At 32.8% G+C, this 17,646-nt stretch overlaps 1 protein-coding gene across 1 annotated transcript in view; it reads right to left on the bottom strand.

The window, feature by feature from the left end:
* The window catches only part of LOC110441629 (vacuolar protein sorting-associated protein 13B-like), a gene marked incomplete at its 3' end in the record, with an annotated part of 72,222 nt that extends 54,792 nt beyond the window's left edge, over nt 1–17,430 (bottom strand). The window contains exons 1-5 of the mRNA XM_021484820.1: nt 17,249–17,430; nt 15,940–16,118; nt 7,968–8,104; nt 3,038–3,148; nt 2,321–2,422 (exon numbers count right to left, since the gene is read on the bottom strand). Of these exons, the coding sequence (XP_021340495.1) occupies nt 2,321–2,422; nt 3,038–3,148; nt 7,968–8,104; nt 15,940–16,118; nt 17,249–17,265 (546 nt within the window). The remainder of the gene's footprint in view (nt 1–2,320; nt 2,423–3,037; nt 3,149–7,967; nt 8,105–15,939; nt 16,119–17,248) is intronic.
* Nucleotides 17,431–17,646: the final 216 nt, after the last annotated feature.

Here is a 17,646-nt window from a genome sequence, read left to right on the forward strand (position 1 = left end):
ACCCAAGCCGCCATGATGAGCCCTTCTCACTGATCGTAATTATGATCAATAAAAGGTATCTAATTATGTCTTTCACCAGGAGATATGCACCAGCGGTTACTAAACATCGAATTACTTATTAATTGATATGTTTTTGTAAGCAAGTAAATGTTTTATGTAAAATATTGCTAAAATGAATTGATGTATGCCGATATGCGCACACGTGTGTGTCATGTGTGATCAGATAATTCAAAGAAAACAAGCAACAAAATACACATTTTACGTAGTTTCTTCTTGGTTTTAAATATCATTTTACATCAATGAAAAAAAATCATAGAAATATATTTAAAAACAATAATAATGGTTATCAAACTTGTCCAAGCTTCTACAGTAATTAACCTTGTTTTGAAGTTTGAAGTTAATCCGTTAATAATTACTCGAGATATCGAGCGGACACTGTTTCCGCAAGTCCATAAAGGGGCATAACTCCACAAATTATGGTCGGATAATGGCGGTTATCGAACTTGTCCGAGGTTTCATGGTAATTAACCTTGTTAACCTTTTTATACGGGCGTATAAAAATATATTCAGAGATCGATTTTCGGAGCATGAACATCGTTTTTATTCCAGATTTTTTGGGTGCGCAAAATATTCGAGTAGAACCTTTTTTCCCGATTTTCAGCCTTAAAAAATACCTGCGCAAATTACACAGGTGCGCAAATTACATGGGTTTTTACGGTATTTGATTCTACCATATCTGGGACTTGAGAAGAAGATTTTTTGAAATTTCAGTCAATTCAACCCTTTTTGGCCCCACCCATCAGCCCCTGGGGGTCAGTCAGGACTTATATGTGCTTACTATCAAACTGCTACCTTATACTGATATTGCTAACCCAAATTGAATTACTTCCAATGGAAATTAAACAAATGTTGGTCCAAAATGTGATTTCCCTATATAAACTATAGTAAAGTTTTCCCCCTCCCCAGGGGGAAACGTGAGACCCCAGGGTCAAGAAATTCACAATTTTGATAAAGCACCTAAGACCCTTCCATCTATGAAGAGTATTTGATTCTACCATATCCGGGTCTTGAGAAGAAGATTTTTGAAATTTTAGTCAATTTGACCCCTTTTGGCCCCGCCCCTCAGGCCCCTGAGGGCTTAGGACTAAACCGGCCACTATTTTTGTTGACCATTGTCCATGGAAGGTCCCTGCAAAATTTCATTGAAATTGGTTCAGGGGTTTTGGAGAAGAAGTCGAAAATGTAAATTGTTTACGGACAGACGATGCACGACGGACGACAACGGACAAAAGGCGATTGCAATAGGTCACTTGAGATTTTGTCTCAGGTGACCTAAAAGGTTGACAACCACTCTTTTTGTAGTGTTGGTCACATAGAATTTCTCATTTTACAATTTCTGTGTGGAGATCTTATTGATGAAAAAGGCACATTGATTCAAAGAAACAGTCCTGCACACTTTGCTTCACCAACAGTGACATAGAGCGGGATACCACACTTACCCGACTCAATGACTGTGAGGCCCCATTAGAGGTACATACACCTACACGGTTACCATAACTTACCTGACTCCATGCCTGTGATGCCCCATTAAGGGTACATACACCTACACAGTTATGACAACTTTAATAAAATCTATTACCTGTAACTGAGCGAGATCGGGTTATCTCAGTCGAGGGTTAAGATTCTGTAAAAAAATCCTAACCGAGGCGTTAGCCGAGGTTGGGTGTTACAGAATCTAAGCCCGAGACTGCGATAACCTGATCTTACTCAGTTACAGGTAATTGATTTTTTTTACTCGCACCTTTTAGTTCGAAAAACTAAATATTTTGCTAAAAACTTTAAGTATCCTGTCTTGGGCCTCAAATGATAACGACCTCTTCACTACTTAAGCTAAATTTGAATGTTTCCGCGTAAAAATGTAGTCCTTTCTTACATAGATGACAACGTATTTCACAGTGTGGATTATATTTTATCTACAACATCAGATATCTAAACTTCAAAACTATACATATAACGACTAAACAGAACATTTATAGTACAGATTGTCAATTTCAAGCAGTTAACGCGCGGATGAGTACATCGCATTGTAAAAATTCTGCGAAATGTCACGTAAAGGTGAAAGACAGATCGGACTAGATAGAAAAATCTAGCATGGGGTATGACGTGGGATATCTCTGTCTGAGGTGCGAGAAACCTGACTCCATGCCTGTGAGGCCCCATTAAGGGTACATTCACCTACACAGTTATGACAACTTACCTGACTCCATGCCTGTGAGGCCCCATTAAGGGTACATACACCTACACAGTTATGACAACTTACCTGACTCCATGCCTGTGATGCACTACTGAGAGTGTGGACAGTTCCACGCCCAACAGACAGCATCATTGGGTCAACAGTTACGTTACTCTCCACTAGGGGGCTCTAGTGTAAAAAAAACAAAAACAAGGACAACAAGAGTGAAGCATCTCTATATGACAATGATTGCAGTTTGTTGTACACATATGTACACATTTTCAGAACTGTTCTCTTGCTGTTACTTATTGCAATTAAATTGGATAGTGTTCTAAGCAATTTTCCACATTTACTCAGCAGCACTTAAAGAAATGCGTATATGACAGAAAGCTAACATTATGACGTCAAAAATGGCATTATACTAATAGCAATATACATTTCCTTTAAATCATCTCATCCATATAATTTTTACAAGGTGTAACCTTAGTGTAACAGTATCTCCGTTAACTTGGCCATCGTTGTGGACATCATGGTAATTTTACTACTTTTTATCACATTACTTTATATGGTTTATGTGTATATCCCATTTATTTCCTGTAATAACAACATTGTTTTGGTTTTATTTATACTCAAATTTCTATTGCATTATTCAATTCCATGGAGTACAAAATTATTCTAAAATATTAGATGACACAATTTTTCCTACATAAATATGTAGAACTTTGACATCAATTTAAGAGGATACTTATCTTGAAAATAAACTGATGCCCCCGGTAAAAACCCGGAGAGAGAAGTTGTACTGACCACTGTGCCAGGTGTGTAGGTGATGTCAGCGTACATCTCAAACGGTCTAACTACCCTCTGTCTGGTCAGTGTTTTGTACTCAATGACCTCTAACTCCGGAGAACCATTCATCTGAAAATATGAACATTTTTGTCATAGGGCCCTTAGATAAACCTACCTACCAACAATGATATCATAATCCAATATCAGTAAGAGTTATTATAAATATTTACCGAAAACTGATTGGTTCTGTCTGTTGTACTGTTAGAGTAATAGGGGATCAGTCATAGCGTTATGATGGACATTCCTGTTATGGTTTTCAATTGCTTGTTTGTCGTCCGACAGAACTGGTAACCGTAGAAACCACACCCTCTTATTATTACAGTGTACATGTTACACCATTCGGTAAACCAGTTTGTGGAAATGTATCACGAACTGAAACACAGAGATGAAAGGTTCTTTGTTGACTTGGATGTAAGGACTGAAGTATCACTCTTCATTCAGGATCAGGATGACGAAACAACACAGTTTAAGATGGCTGAAGTTTTATGTAATAGTCACTGTTAACCCTAACCCTAGTCACCCTCGATATCCAGGGGTTACGCTCACTTTCGCTCTCTACACCCCTGGAATATGTCACGGCTTGAAGGCTCAGTGTGCGCCACCTCGTTGATGAGACAAGCAGACTAGTCCGATCCTTTGACGTACAGCAAAAGAATCTCTTGGTCGTGTAACGGTAAAAACTGACAGGCTTTGAAGTCGGGCGTCTCTCCTTTGTAACCTCCAAAGGACAGGAATCAGCCTAGCGATTGGTCAGTTTATTTTACCTGAGACCAATCATACAGCTATCTCCATGCCTTCAATTTTGCTATGACATATTTCAGGGGTGTAGAGAGCGAATGCGAGCGTAACCCCTGGATATCGATAATGAACCCTAGTATGCCTTTTTACAAATTCTGATGAAAAACAGTTTAGGTCTTCTCACATAGTAAATAACATCATGTTAAAGAATCCTTTTTTTCATGTTTGTTTTCACACAACATTTTTGAAAGAATCTCATTTGAAAAAGATTTTCCTGGTTTCATTGTGTCTTAATAAAATGGTATTTTAACCTGACGATGTCCTTCCTCACTCAATGAAATGGTATTTTAACCTGACAATGTCCTTCCTCACTCAATAAAATGGTATTTTAACCTGACAATGTCCTTCCTCACTCAATAAAATGGTATTTTAACCTGACAATGTCCATCCTCACTCAATGAAATGGTATTTTAACCTGACAATTGTTCTTCCTCACTTAATAAAATGGTATTTTAACCTGACGATGTCCTTCCTCATTCAATAAAATGGTATTTTAACCTGACAATGTCCTTCCTACCTCAATAAAATGGTATTTTAACCTGACAATGTCCATCCTCACTCAATGAAATGGTATTTTAACCTGACAATTGTTCTTCCTCACTCAATAAAATGGTATCTTAACCTGACAATGTCCTTCCTCACTCAATAAAATGGTATTTTAACCTGAAGATGTCCATCCTCACTCAATGAAATGGTATTTTAACCTGACAATTGTTCTTCCTCACTTAATAAAATGGTATTTTAACCTGACGATGTCCTTCCTCATTCAATAAAATGGTATTTTAACCTGACAATGTCCTTCCTACCTCAATAAAATGGTATTTTAACCTGACAATGTCCATCCTCACTCAATGAAATGGTATTTTAACCTGACAATTGTTCTTCCTCACTCAATAAAATGGTATCTTAACCTGACAATGTCCTTCCTCACTCAATAAAATGGTATTTTAACCTGAAGATGTCCATCCTCACTCAATGAAATGGTATTTTAACCTGACAATTGTTCTTCCTCACTTAATAAAATGGTATTTTAACCTGACGATGTCCTTCCTCATTCAATAAAATGGTATTTTAACCTGACAATGTCCTTCCTACCTCAATAAAATGGTATTTTAACCTGACAATGTCCATCCTCACTCAATGAAATGGTATTTTAACCTGACAATTGTTCTTCCTCACTCAATAAAATGGTATCTTAACCTGACAATGTCCTTCCTCACTCAATAAAATGGTATTTTAACCTGAAGATGTCCATCCTCACTCAATGAAATGGTATTTTAACCTGACAATTGTTCTTCCTCACTTAATAAAATGGTATTTTAACCTGACGATGTCCTTCCTCATTCAATAAAATGGTATTTTAACCTGACAATGTCCTTCCTACCTCAATAAAATGGTATTTTAACCTGACAATGTCCATCCTCACTCAATGAAATGGTATTTTAACCTGACAATTGTTCTTCCTCACTCAATAAAATGGTATCTTAACCTGACAATGTCCTTCCTCACTCAATAAAATGGTATTTTAACCTGAAGATGTCCATCCTCACTCAATGAAATGGTATTTTAACCTGACAATTGTTCTTCCTCACTTAATAAAATGGTATTTTAACCTGACGATGTCCTTCCTCATTCAATAAAATGGTATTTTAACCTGACAATGTCCTTCCTACCTCAATAAAATGGTATTTTAACCTGACAATGTCCATCCTCACTCAATGAAATGGTATTTTAACCTGACAATTGTTCTTCCTCACTCAATAAAATGGTATCTTAACCTGACAATGTCCTTCCTCACTCAATAAAATGGTATTTTAACCTGAAGATGTCCATCCTCACTCAATGAAATGGTATTTTAACCTGACAATTGTTCTTCCTCACTTAATAAAATGGTATTTTAACCTGACGATGTCCTTCCTCATTCAATAAAATGGTATTTTAACCTGACAATGTCCTTCCTACCTCAATAAAATGGTATTTTAACCTGACAATGTCCATCCTCACTCAATGAAATGGTATTTTAACCTGACAATTGTTCTTCCTCACTCAATAAAATGGTATCTTAACCTGACAATGTCCTTCCTCACTCAATAAAATGGTATTTTAACCTGAAGATGTCCATCCTCACTCAATGAAATGGTATTTTAACCTGACAATTGTTCTTCCTCACTTAATAAAATGGTATTTTAACCTGACGATGTCCTTCCTCATTCAATAAAATGGTATTTTAACCTGACAATGTCCTTCCTACCTCAATAAAATGGTATTTTAACCTGACAATGTCCATCCTCACTCAATGAAATGGTATTTTAACCTGACAATTGTTCTTCCTCACTCAATAAAATGGTATCTTAACCTGACAATGTCCTTCCTCACTCAATAAAATGGTATTTTAACCTGAAGATGTCCATCCTCACTCAATGAAATGGTATTTTAACCTGACAATTGTTCTTCCTCACTTAATAAAATGGTATTTTAACCTGACGATGTCCTTCCTCATTCAATAAAATGGTATTTTAACCTGACAATGTCCTTCCTACCTCAATAAAATGGTATTTTAACCTGACAATGTCCATCCTCACTCAATGAAATGGTATTTTAACCTGACAATTGTTCTTCCTCACTCAATAAAATGGTATCTTAACCTGACAATGTCCTTCCTCACTCAATAAAATGGTATTTTAACCTGAAGATGTCCATCCTCACTCAATGAAATGGTATTTTAACCTGACAATTGTTCTTCCTCACTTAATAAAATGGTATTTTAACCTGACGATGTCCTCCTTATTCAATAAAATGGTATTTTAACCTGACAATGTCCTTCCTACCTCAATAAAATGGTATTTTAACCTGACAATTGTTCTTCCTCACTCAATAAAATGGTATTTTAACCTGACAATGTCCTTCCTACCTCAATAAAATGGTATTTTAACCTGACAATTGTTCTTCCTCCGTCAATAAAATGGTATTTTAACCTGACAATTGTCCATCCTCACTCAATAAAATGGTATTTTAACCTGACAATGTCCTTCCTCATTCAATAACATGGTATTTTAACCTGAAGATGTCCTTCCTCACTCAATAAAATGGTATTTTAACCTGACGATGTCCTTCCTCACTCAATAAAATGGTATTTTAACCTGACGATGTCCTTCCTCACTCAATAAAACGGTATTTTAACCTGACAATGTCCTTCCTCACTCAATGAAATGGTATTTTAACATGACAATGTCTTTTCTCACTCAATAAAATGGTATTTTAACCTGACAATGTCCTTCCTCACTCAATGAAATGGTATTTTATCCTGACGATGTCCTTCCTCACTCAATGAAATGGTATTTTAACCTGACAATGTCCTTCCTCACTCAATAAAATGGTATTTTATCCTGACGATGTCCTTCCTCACACAATAAATAGTATCTTAACCTGACAATGTCCTTCCTCACTCAATAAAATGGTATTTTAACATGACAATGTCTTTTCTCACTCAATAAAATGGTATTTTAACCTGACAATGTCCTTCCTCACTCAATGAAATGGTATTTTATCCTGACGATGTCCTTCCTCACTCAATGAAATGGTATTTTAACCTGACAATGTCCTTCCTCACTCAATAAAATGGTATTTTATCCTGACGATGTCCTTCCTCACACAATAAATAGTATCTTAACCTGACAATGTCCTTCCTCACTCAATAAAATGGTATTTTAACCTGACAATGTCTTTTCTCACTCAATAAAATGGTATTTTAACCTGACAATGTCCTTCCTCACTCAATGAAATGGTATTTTAACCTGACAATGTCCTTCCTCACACAATAAAATGGTATTTTAACCTTACAATGTCCTTCCTCACTCAATAAAATGGTATTTTAACCTGACGATGTCCTTCCTCACTCAATAAAATGGTATTTAAACCTGACAAAGTCCTTCCTTACTCATAAAAATTGCAAGTAAATAAAATGGTGTGAAAATCAAAGTAACAGTACCTGGTTAACACATTCTCCCTGAAGACACATTTGAACTCTTCAAATTCAAAGGTTGGAATAGTTCATTATGAAATTTCAAGGGTAAATGAATTAAGAGGCTACCTGTATACAGGTGCTGGCATGTGGTCCATTCAATACTGATGCAGTGACCGTCATCTGACGAGCTGAGAGGACAGCAAACTCTTGATCCTCCACACAACTTCTGTCAAACATGAATGGCTGTAGCTTCTCTGGAACCTCTGTGTGATGACAGTGATCAGGGATTAGAGTAGGTGTCAGTGATATTAAATCTCAGTAGTATTGTATGGATCCTCTGTGTGACGACAGTGATCAAGGGTTAGAGTTAGTGTCAGTGATATTAAATCTCAGTATTATTGTATGGAACCTCTGTGTGACGACAGTGATCAAGGGTTAGAGTAGGTGTCGGTGATATTAAATCTCAGTAGTATTGTATGGAACCTCTGAGTGACGACAGTGATCAAGGGTTAGAGTAGGTGTCGGTGATATTAAATCTCAGTAGTATTGTATGGAAACTCTGTGTGACGACAGTGATCAAGGGTTAGAGTAGGTGTCAGTGATATTAAATCTCAGGAGTATTGTATGGATCCTCTGTGTGACGACAGTGATCGAGGGTTAGAGTTAGTGTCAGTGATATTAAATCTCAGTATTATTGTATGGAACCTCTGTGTGACGACAGTGATCAGGGGTTAGAGTAGGTGTCAGTGACATTAAATCTCGGCAGTATTGTATGGAACCTCAGTGTGATGACAGTGATCAGGGGTTAGAGTAGGTGTCAGTGACATTAAATCTCAGTAGTATTGTATGGAACCTCTGTGTGACAACAGTGATCAGGGGTTAGAGTAGGTGTCAGTGATATCAAATCTCAGTAGTATTGTATTGAACCTCTGTGTGACGACAGTGATCAAGGGTTAGAGTAGGTGTCAGTGATATTACATCTCAGTAGTATTGTATGGAACCTCTATGTGACGACAGTGATCAAGGGTTAGAGCAGGTGTCAGTGATATTAAATCTCAGTAGTATTGAATGGACCCTCTGTGTGACGACAGTGATCAAGGGTTAGAGCAGGTGTCAGTGATATTAAATCTCAGTAGTATCGTATGGAACCTCTGTGTGACGACAGTGATCAGGGGTTAGAGTAGGAGTCAGTGATATTAAATCTCAGTAGTATCGTATGGAACCTCTGTGTGACGACAGTGATCAAAGGTTAGAGTAGGTGTCAGTGATATTAAGTCTCGGTAGTATTGTATGGAACCTCTGTGTGACAACAGTGATCAGGGGTTAGAGTAGGTGTCAGTGATATTAAATCTCAGTAGTATTGTATGGAACCTCTGTGTGATGACAGTGATCAAGGGTTAGAGTTGGAGTCAGTGATATTAAATCTCAGTAGTATTGTATGGAACCTCTGTGTGACGACAGTGATCAAGGGTTAGAGTAGGTATCAGTGATATTAAATCATGGTAGTATTGTATGGAACCTCTGTGTGACGACAGTGATCAAGGGTTAGAGTAGGTATCAGTGATATTGAATCATGGTAGTATTGTATGGAACCTCTGTGTGACGACAGTGGTCAGGGGTTAGAGTAGGTGTCAGTGATATGAAATCTCAGTAGTATTGTATGGAACCTCTGTGTGATGACAGTGATCAAGGGTTAGAGTTGGAGTCAGTGATATTAAATCTCAGTAGTATTGTATGGAACCTCTGTGTGGCGACAGTGATCAGGGGTTAGAGTTGGTGGCAGTGATATTAAATCTCAGTAGTATTGTATGGAACCTCTGTGTGACGACAGTGGTCAGGGGTTAGAGTAGGTGTCAGTGATATGAAATCTCAGTAGTATTGTATGGAACCTCTGTGTGAAGACAGTGATCAAGGGTTAGAGTAGGTGTCAGTGATATTAAATCTCAGTAGTATTGTATGGAACCGCTGTGTGACGACAGTGATCAAGGGTTAGAGTAGGTATCAGTGATATTAAATCATGGTAGTATTGTATGGAACCTCTGTGTGACGACAGTGATCAAGGGTTAGAGTAGGCGTCAGTGATATTAAATCTCAGTAGTATTGTATGGAACCGCTGTGTGACGACAGTGATCAAGGGTTAGAGTAGGTGTCAGTGATATTAAATCTCAGTAGTATTGTATGGAACCTCTGTGTGAAGACAGTGATCAAGGGTTAGAGTAGGTGTCAGTGATGTTAAATCTCAGTAGTATTGTATGGAACCTCTGTGTGACGACAGTGATCAAGGATTAGAGTAGGTGTCAGTGATATTAAATCTCACCTGAATATGTTTAAAATAATTAGTATGAAGTAGGTGCTGTAAATACATATGAAATTTCAAAAAGATCCATCCAGTACTTGAGATATAGCGAGAACAAACTTCAAACTGAGCCCCACCCTTATGCAACCTAGGGTGTGTGTCATACCCACCAATTATACAAAATTGAGTACCCTTGGCCCATTGATGCTCCAGACTAAATAAGGATAAAATCTCATAATCCTGATGGTCCAAGAAGGATTTTAAAGGTTTTACCTCTATCACTGCTTATAAAAAATTGTTTCCCCTTCACCCAAGGCTGCTTCATACCAAATTTGGACAAAATCCTGTCATTCCTACAGAAGAAGAAGGATTTTAAAGACTCGCGGTTTATACAAAATTGAGTCCCTTTTGCCTAAGGATGTTCCAGACTAAATTAGGATAAGATCCCTTATTCCCTATGGTAGAAGAAGGATTATAAAGGTTTTACCTATATTTCCCCTATTAGGCCAAGCCCCTCAGGTCCCAGAGGGGCCACACCCACCGTTTATACAAAATTGGTTCCCCTTTATCCAAGGATGCTTCACACCAAATATGGACCAAATCATTTCATTCCTACAGAAGAAGAATTTTAAAGAATAATTTGCTATGTTTCCCCTATTTGGCCCCGCCCCTCAGGCCCCTGGGGGGCCAGAACCACGGTTTATACAAAATTGGTTCCGCTTCACCCAAGGATACCTCAGACCACAAATGGAACAAATCCTATCATTCCTACAGAAGAAGAAGGATTTTAAAGAATTTGCTATATTTCCCCTGGCCCCTTTATAAAATTTGTTCCCCGACCCCCAAGGATGTTTCTGACCAAATTTGGTCCTGCCCCTCAGGCCCCTGGGGGGCCAGAACCACGGTTTATACAAAATTGGTTCCGCTTCACCCAAGGATGCCTCAGACCACATATGGAACAAATCCTATCATTCCTACAGAAGAAGAAGGATTTTATTAAAGAATTTGCTTTATTTCCCCTATTGGGACCCGCCCCTCAGACCCAAGGGGGTCTAGACCCAACGTTTATACAAAATTGGTTCCCCTTTACCCAAGGATGCTCCAAAATAAATATGGACCAAATCCTTTCATTCCTACAGAAAAAGAAGGATTTTAAAGAATAATTTGCTATATTTCCCCTATTTGGCCCCGCCCCTCAGGTCCCTGGGGGGCCAGAACCATGGTTTATACAAAATTGGTTCCCCTTCTCCCAAGGATGCTTCAGACCAAATATGGAACAAATCCTTTCATTCCTACAGAAGAAAAAGGATTTTAAAGAATTTGCTATATTTCCCCTATTGGGCCCAATTATAAAATTTGTTCCTCGTCCCCCAAGGATGCTTCTGACCAAATTTGGTCAAAATCTGCTCAGTCGTTCATGTCTAGTAGTGTTTAAAAGGAAAAGTTGATGCTCCACACCAAATATGGACCAAATCCTTTCATTTCCTACAAAAGATGCACCTTCGGACCAGGTGAGCTAATAAATGATAAGGAATGATTGCCTGGGTGTGCCTGATTCGGTGAAGAATATAGTTGGTATTAATTGAACTCGGAGAGTTTGGAAACATTATGTTATGTAATGCTGCAATATCTGTGAAAAAAGTAAATTAATGTATTATATGAGATGTATTATTGTATTTTTTATATGATATGTATTTATTATGATTTGTATTTATTATATGAAATGTATTATTGTATTTATTATGATATGTATTATTGTATTTATTATATGATATGTATTATTGTATTTATTATATGATATGAACTATTGTATTTATTAAATGATATGTATGATTGTATTTATCATATGATATGTGTATTATTGTATTTATTATATATGTATTATTGTATTTATTATATGATTTGTATTATTGTATTTATCATATGATATGTATGATTGTATTAATTATATGATATGTATGATTGTATTTATTATATGATATGTATTATTGAACTAATCATATGATATGTATTATTGTATGATATGTATGATTGTATTTATCATATGATATGTGTATTATTGTATTTATTATATGATATGTATGATTGTATTTATTGTATGATATGTATGATTGTATTTATTATATGATATGTATTATTGTATTTATTATATGATATGTATGATTGTATTTATTGTATGATATGTATGATTGTATTTATTATGATATGTATTATTGTACTAATCATATGATATGTATTATTGTATGATATGTTTGATTGTATTTGTTATATGATATGTATTATTGTATTTATTATATGATATGTATGATTGTATTTATTGTATGATATGTATGATTGTATTTATTATATGATATGGATTTATTATATGATTTGTATGTATTATATGATTTGTTTTTATTATATGATTTGTATTTATCACATGATTTGTATTTATCATATATGTAATTATTATGATTTTTATTTATTACATAATATGTATTTATTATATGATTTGTATTTATTATATGATATGTATTTATTATATGATATGTATTATTGTATTTATTATATGATATGTATGATTGTATTTATTGTATGATATGTATGATTGTATTTATTATGATATGTATTATTGTACTAATCATATGATATGTATTATTGTATGATATGTTTGATTGTATTTGTTATATGATATGTATTATTGTATTTATTATATGATATGTATGATTGTATTTATTGTATGATATGTATGATTGTATTTATTATATGATATGGATTTATTATATGATTTGTATGTATTATATGATTTGTTTTTATTATATGATTTGTATTTATCACATGATTTGTATTTATTATATATGTAATTATTATGATTTTTATTTATTACATAATATGTATTTATTATATGATTTGTATTTATTATATGATATGTATTTATTATATGATTTGTATTAATTACATAATTTGTATTTATTATATGATATGTATTTATTATATGATTTGTATCAACTACATGATTTGTGTTTATTATATGATATGTATTTATTATATGATTTTTATTTATTATATGATATGTATTTATTATATGATTTGTATAAATTACATGATATGTATTTATTATGATTTTTATTTATCACATGATTTGTATTTATTACATGATATGTATTTATTACATGATTTGTATTTATTATATGATTTGTATTTATTATATGATATGTATTTATTATGATTTGTATTTATTATATATGTTTTTATTATATGATTTGTATTTATTATATGATTTGTATTTATTATATGATATGTATTTATTATGATTTGTATTTATTATATATGTTTTTATTATATGATTTGTATTTATTATATGATTTGTATTTATTATATGATATGTATTTATTATGATTTGTATTTATTATATATGTTTTTATTATATGATTTGTATTTATTATATGATTTGTATTTATTATATGATATGTATTTATTATGATTTGTATTTATTATATATGTTTTTATTATATGATTTGTATTTATTATATGATTTGTATTTATTATATGATATGTATTTATTATGATTTGTATTTATTATATATGTTTTTATTATATGATTTGTATTTATTATATGATTTGTATTTATTATATGATATGTATTTATTATGATTTGTATTTATTATATATGTTTTTATTATATGATTTGTATTTATTATATGATTTGTATTTATTATATGATATGTATTTATTATGATTTGTATTTATTATATATGTTTTTATTATATGATTTGTATTTATTATATGATTTGTATTTATTATATGATATGTATTTATTATGATTTGTATTTATTATATATGTTTTTATTATATGATTTGTATTTATTATATGATTTGTATTTATTATATGATATGTATTTATTATGATTTGTATTTATTATATATGTTTTTATTATATGATTTGTATTTATTATATGATTTGTATTTATTATATGATATGTATTTATTATGATTTGTATTTATTATATATGTTTTTATTATATGATTTGTATTTATTATATGATTTGTATTTATTATATGATATGTATTTATTATGATTTGTATTTATTATATATGTTTTTATTATATGATTTGTATTTATTATATGATTTGTATTTATTATATGATATGTATTTATTATGATTTGTATTTATTATATATGTTTTTATTATATGATTTGTATTTATTATATGATTTGTATTTATTATATGATATGTATTTATTATGATTTGTATTTATTATATATGTTTTTATTATATGATTTGTATTTATTATATGATTTGTATTTATTATATGATATGTATTTATTATGATTTGTATTTATTATATATGTTTTTATTATATGATTTGTATTTATTATATGATTTGTATTTATTATATGATATGTATTTATTATGATTTGTATTTATTATATATGTTTTTATTATATGATTTGTATTTATTATATGATTTGTATTTATTATATGATATGTATTTATTATGATTTGTATTTATTATATATGTTTTTATTATATGATTTGTATTTATTATATGATTTGTATTTATTATATGATATGTATTTATTATGATTTGTATTTATTATATATGTTTTTATTATATGATTTGTATTTATTATATGATTTGTATTTATTATATGATATGTATTTATTATGATTTGTATTTATTATATATGTTTTTATTATATGATTTGTATTTATTATATGATTTGTATTTATTATATGATATGTATTTATTATGATTTGTATTTATTATATATGTTTTTATTATATGATTTGTATTTATTATATGATTTGTATTTATTATATGATATGTATTTATTATGATTTGTATTTATTATATATGTTTTTATTATATGATTTGTATTTATTATATGATTTGTATTTATTATATGATATGTATTTATTATGATTTGTATTTATTATATATGTTTTTATTATATGATTTGTATTTATTATATGATTTGTATTTATTATATGATATGTATTTATTATGATTTGTATTTATTATATATGTTTTTATTATATGATTTGTATTTATTATATGATTTGTATTTATTATATGATTTTTATTTATCACATGATTTGTATTTATTATATGATTTGTATTAATTACATGATTTGTATTTATTATATATGTAATTTGTATTTATTATATGATTTGTATTTATTATATGATATGTATTTATTATATGATATGTATTTATTATATGATTTGTATTTATTATATGATATGTATTTATTATATGATATGTATTTATTACATGATATGTATTTATTATATGATTTGTATTTATAATGATTTGTATTTATTATATGATTTTTATTTATCACATGATTTGTATTTATTACATGATTTGTATTTATTATATGATTTGTATTTATTATGATATGTATTTATTATGATATGTATTTATTATATGATATGTCTTTATTATATGATATATTTATCATATGATATATTTATCATATGATATATATATCATATGATATATTTAATATATGATATGTCTTTATTATATGATATGTATTTATCATATGATATATAATTTATCATATGATATGTATTTATCATGATAACTACACTTTCACAATAACAGCTATATTTCATTATTGTTGATTTACGGAACACAACAATTCCACACAGGTATGAGTCCCTGCTTTTGTACAGATGTTTCTGTGTAGAACTGTAACATTGTCCTTAGTAACTGTACAGATGTTTCTGTGTAGAACTGTACATTGTCCTTAGTAACTGTACAGATGTTTCTGTGTAGAACTGTAACATTGTCCTTAGTAACAAGTATACCCTTTCCCAAGTAGGTCAGGTGGTTCTGGAGGTGGACCTCAACAGCAGGCACAGACAGGTAGACCTGAACAGATGGAATCAGGCTCGGAACATAGCAGGAGTCAACGCACATTGAAGCAGCAAGGGATTCTGGGAGAATTGCCAGGTCAGATACGGGAGTCGCTTCCTCATCACTTGAGCTGTGATCAAAGCAACATTAAATTCTGATTAAACGTCCTTCTGATCAATCATTTTTACGGTTTTCAAAAGATAGAATATATTTTGACAACTTTGCATAATGCAGTTAGCCTAAAATACACTTCAATATTATGAAATACCATCTCTCATGTGAACCCTACACAAGGCAACAACCCTACACAAGGTAACAACCTACACAAGGCAACAACCCTACACGAGGCTACAACCCTACACAAGGCAACAACTCTACACAAGGAAACAACTCTACACAAGGCAACAACCCTACACAAGGCAACAATTGTACACGAGGCAACAACCCTACACAAGGCAACAATCCTACACAAGGCAACAACCCTACACAAGGAAACAACCCTACACAAGGCAACAATCCTACATGAGGCAAAAACCCTACACGAAGCTACAACCCTACACAAGGCAGCAATCCTACACAAGGCAACAACCCTACAAAAAGCAACAATCCTACACAAGGCAACAACCCTACACAAAACTACAATCCTACACAAGGCAACAACCCTACACAAGGAAACAATCCTACACAAGGCAACAACCCTACACAAGGCAACAACCCTACACAAAGCAACAACCCTACACAAGGCAACAACCCTACACAAGGCAACAACCTTACACAAGGCAACAACCCTACACAAGGCAACAACCATACACAAGGCAACAATCCTATACAAGGCAACAACCCTACATGAGGCTACAACCCTACACAAGGCTACAATCCTACACAAGGCAACAACCCTACACAAGGCAACAATACTACACAAGGCAACAACTCTACACAAGGCAACAACCCTTCACAAGGCAACAACCCTACACAAGGCAACAGCTCTTCACAAGGAAACAACCCTACACAAGGCAACAACCCTACACAAGGCAACAATCCTACACAAGGCAAAAACCCTACACAAGGCAACCATTGTGGTAGATATATACAACATAGCAATAAGTTTGTTCATTGGAATTTTTGCATTGAAATTAAAGTTCCTTTCTAAATTTCAGAATTGCATTACATAAGTATTGGACAAGATAATCCTTGATCAGAATATTCTACAATTAATCTTTCTAAATTTTATATTGGGAGCTGTTGATTAAATGCTGTTACCTGTTATGTGTTAGCATGGTGTTATGGATAAGGACCCGCCATGTCTGGGCCACCACAAGGTCACTGGTGTTTATGACCTTGACCTCTGGGAGCTGTAGAATGGTCTGTGTGTCCTCAGACAGCTCAAAGTCCACATAGGGAAGATAATGCTGGGTGGCCGTGTCCTGGTACTGGAGGGTACAGGGGATATAAGGGTAACCAATACATCAGTGAGAATCAGACACTGAGGGATGAGTGGCCATGTCCTGGTACTGGAGGGTACAGGGGATATAAGGGTAACCAATACATCAGTGAGAATCAGACACTGAGGGATGAGTGGCCATGTCCTGGTACTGGAGGGTACAGGGGATATAAGGGGACCAATACATCAGTGAGAATCAGACACTGGGGGATGAGTG

The sequence above is a fragment of the Mizuhopecten yessoensis genome, unplaced genomic scaffold (genome assembly GCF_002113885.1).
Source record: "Mizuhopecten yessoensis strain PY_sf001 unplaced genomic scaffold, ASM211388v2 scaffold716067, whole genome shotgun sequence".
Classification (NCBI taxonomy): Eukaryota; Metazoa; Mollusca; class Bivalvia; order Pectinida; family Pectinidae; genus Mizuhopecten; species Mizuhopecten yessoensis.